Here is a 3,160-nt window from a genome sequence, read left to right on the forward strand (position 1 = left end):
GCCTGTAGACATGCTGAGATGCTGCTCTGATGTGCTGTAATTACAAGGCATCGGAGCAGACTTGATTAATCAAATCTGCAGGAGCATGCTAATTATTGCACTCCAGCAGCCTCCACATCTTGTGTATTTAGCATCCCTATGTTTCAAAATGGCAGCAGGAGTGCTTTAACTAACGTTCATCAAACAAGCTTTAGTTAAAGCACCCCTGCTGCCATTTTGAAGTGTGAGATGCTGAATGCATGAGACACTGTGAACACTTTAGTTAGAGCAGCTTTCAGACCCACTCTAATTAAAGTGCCCCACTTCACCTCTGGAGCATATATAAAGATGTCTCAAGAGCCTTGCTCTCTAATTTAGTTCTAGCTCTGTTTACCACAATACCTGTGTATTTAGTTTTTAGAGCCTCCTTCAACATCAACACTTTGTTTACAAAACTTCTCTCGCTGGCATTCATTTCTACTTCTTCAAACTATTTCCCCAAAGCTACTTCTCTCACGTGGGCACAATGATTCCCCAATGTCTCAGATGTCCTCCAGGGTGCATTATATTAGAATGTGGTGTACCAATGGAGAAATTTTCAGACTTGAACATAGGGAGAGGTACGAAGCTAGTTTATGGCGATAAAAGGATAAGATTTAGAAAAGGGAAGGATAGTTTGGCTGCAGGAATTATTAATGTGGGCATGGCTGTCTGTTCACAGAATCTCTACTGTCCTGAATACTGAGGAACAGCAGCTATAGGTGACAGGGATTACAGAAAACTTAGAAGACTTGATTCTTTGTTAGCCCTCCTCCCCATCTAGCCAGAGTGTGAGGTTTCAGATATACATATTAATAGTCCACATCCAACCAAAATATTTGTGATGCAAAATTGCAACTGGAAAAATGGGGACCCTCTCTAAAATCTTCAATTAAATATTTGATTTATTTCCTGAACCTGAAATGTGCATCCTCAAAACAGTGTATCAACTGACTGGCATCCTTTTCATTATAGGTTACAGGGTGGTTCTTTTCCCTATGTACTTTTAAGGTACTAGATAGCTGAGTTTTTTTGTGTGGGAGGCTGATCCAAAGGCCATTAACCTCTGTCAGCTTTGGATCAGGCTCTTGATCACCAAGCTAGCCACTTTTCAACTCTGGCCTCTCTCTGTCTCTTTTTTAACAAATTGAACAAGATAAAATTAAACCATACCAGAGAGAGTGGAAGGGTGTGTGTGTGTGTGTGTATATGAGTGAGAGAGAGAGAAAGAGAAAGAGACAGAGAGAAAGAGAGAGAAACATAGTAGGTAAAAAAATTGGAAAAGTAATTGGCCTAAGAACAGAAATGGCTAAAACTGTAGTCTTAAGTTTTTATTGTATCCTTATTCATATCAACTCTTACGAAAGCCATTTAAATTTCTTGGACTCCAATGAGAGTTTTGTCTAGGTAAAGACTTCGGAATTTGACCCAAGATAACTATGCTGTTTTATAAGAAAATCCATTAGCATAAGTAAGTTAATTTAGGTGATTTAAGTGGAATCAGTCTGATTATAAGGTCCAGAGCACTAAACCAGTGAAATTAAGCAGAAAGTCAGTAGAAGTCAGTGAGAGATCAAAATCTGGCTATCAAGTTGCAACATTGCTAAAATATGGAAGTATGTAAAGTCATCATAAATTAGTTTTAGAATATATTCTCTGTTACTCAACTTTCACTCCTTGGGATTTAAATTCTGAATGCAGAATCTGTGATAAGCATCTCCCAAACTCTTCCAAGATCATTTGTTCAGCTACACAAATTGAATAAGCTTCTTTTTCTGCCTCTTCAGCTTGTGCCAGGAGACAGGCACATGTTGCCTCAACAATATCCCAGGATATACATGCAGTAGTCTGGCTGTAAGGAAAACAAACTTAAAGTATTTGACATTTAAATTCAAAAAATAAAAAGTTATTTTGTCATATGCGATTGTCTTCTAATCTTACTAAGATGAAGAATACATAGTACTATCTAGTAGTTGACTATTAGTAGTTAATATATCCCTGTGGGATATCTTACTGCTGATCTGGAACAGCCATGGCAGTCAAATTCACCTAAATAACTACAAATATGATGGAAAGGAAACATGGTGTATTGTATAAGAGGCCTGGCCAGGGAACCAGAGAAGATTTTGAAAGCTTCAGCACACATTAGCTAGGGACATCCTCTTCTTTATAAGAACATGACTCTGAGGGTCCCTTCATGTTTCCCTTCCTGGCACCCAGAGTCACCTCGCTTAGTATCAACTCTTGGAACTACAATGTTAGGCATTATTTTAGACCCATTGCATTATTACTCAAGCAAGGGAGGGACAGGTAACTACCAACCTCATTATACATCAAGCACTAGCAGAATGTCAACAAGGATTTTTAATGAATCAAAATAAATCACTTGTCAGTTTTTAAAAACAGAATTAATTGCATTAAAATAAAAAATAAAAACCAAAACAAACAAAGGGAAAAAAACCACATTAGGTAATGGCAGGTGCAGCAAAAAAACCATGTCTTGCAGACTGGAAGCTTTTGGACCCAGTGCAAAGATCACTGAAATTGATAATGAAACTCCTGATTTCAGTGGATTTGGGATCATGGTTCATATTTATTGCATTTATTGGGCACCAGTCAACACTAGGGTCCCACTGTTCCAGTCACTGTACAAATATAAAAGTAGTAGACTGCCTCCAAAATCTTCCAGTCTAAATGTCCAAGGGAGACACAGGATGGAGGGAAAGGGTTATAAGTTATAATAAATGTGGCAGGGCACTGTAGGTGCCTGCCACTTTAAGGGCCTGAGCCAAGCTGCCAGCAGGTGCCTGATTGCAGCAGCCATTTTAGATCCCTGGCTGCCTTTATAACCAGATCAGTTCCCTGCTGGCAGGGGAGGCAGCAAAATCGCCTGGCTGCAAGGCCACTGGTATCATCCTGGAGGTAAGGGCAGGAGCTGTAGGGGATAGTTAGGAGGCTCCTGGTCCTGGGCATGATTGAAAAGTGCACCCTGCTGGGAGTGGGTGGCCTGGTGGGGCGCTCAGTGGTGTGGGAGTCCCTAGGAAATGCCAGGCCAGTGACTATCCCGGTGAAAGGCGAGTAGGTGCATGTTAACCCCAGTCCTCACCTTCGGGTGCACTGAGAATAAGATCAATAGCCAAGC

The 3,160-nt window shown here is 40.5% G+C and overlaps 1 protein-coding gene across 1 annotated transcript in view; it reads right to left on the minus strand.

Moving 5' to 3' along the window:
- Window positions 1-273: 273 nt before the first annotated feature.
- The window catches only part of TESMIN (testis expressed metallothionein like protein), a 49,171-nt gene continuing 46,284 nt past the window's right edge, over window positions 274-3,160 (minus strand). The window contains exon 12 of the mRNA XM_019519845.1: window positions 274-1,870. Coding sequence (XP_019375390.1) covers window positions 1,678-1,870 — 193 coding nt within the window. The 3' untranslated portion in view covers window positions 274-1,677. The remainder of the gene's footprint in view (window positions 1,871-3,160) is intronic.

This window comes from Gavialis gangeticus, unplaced genomic scaffold (genome assembly GCF_001723915.1).
Source record: "Gavialis gangeticus isolate Ggan-Ray unplaced genomic scaffold, GavGan_comp1, whole genome shotgun sequence".
NCBI lineage: Eukaryota > Metazoa > Chordata > Crocodylia > Gavialidae > Gavialis > Gavialis gangeticus.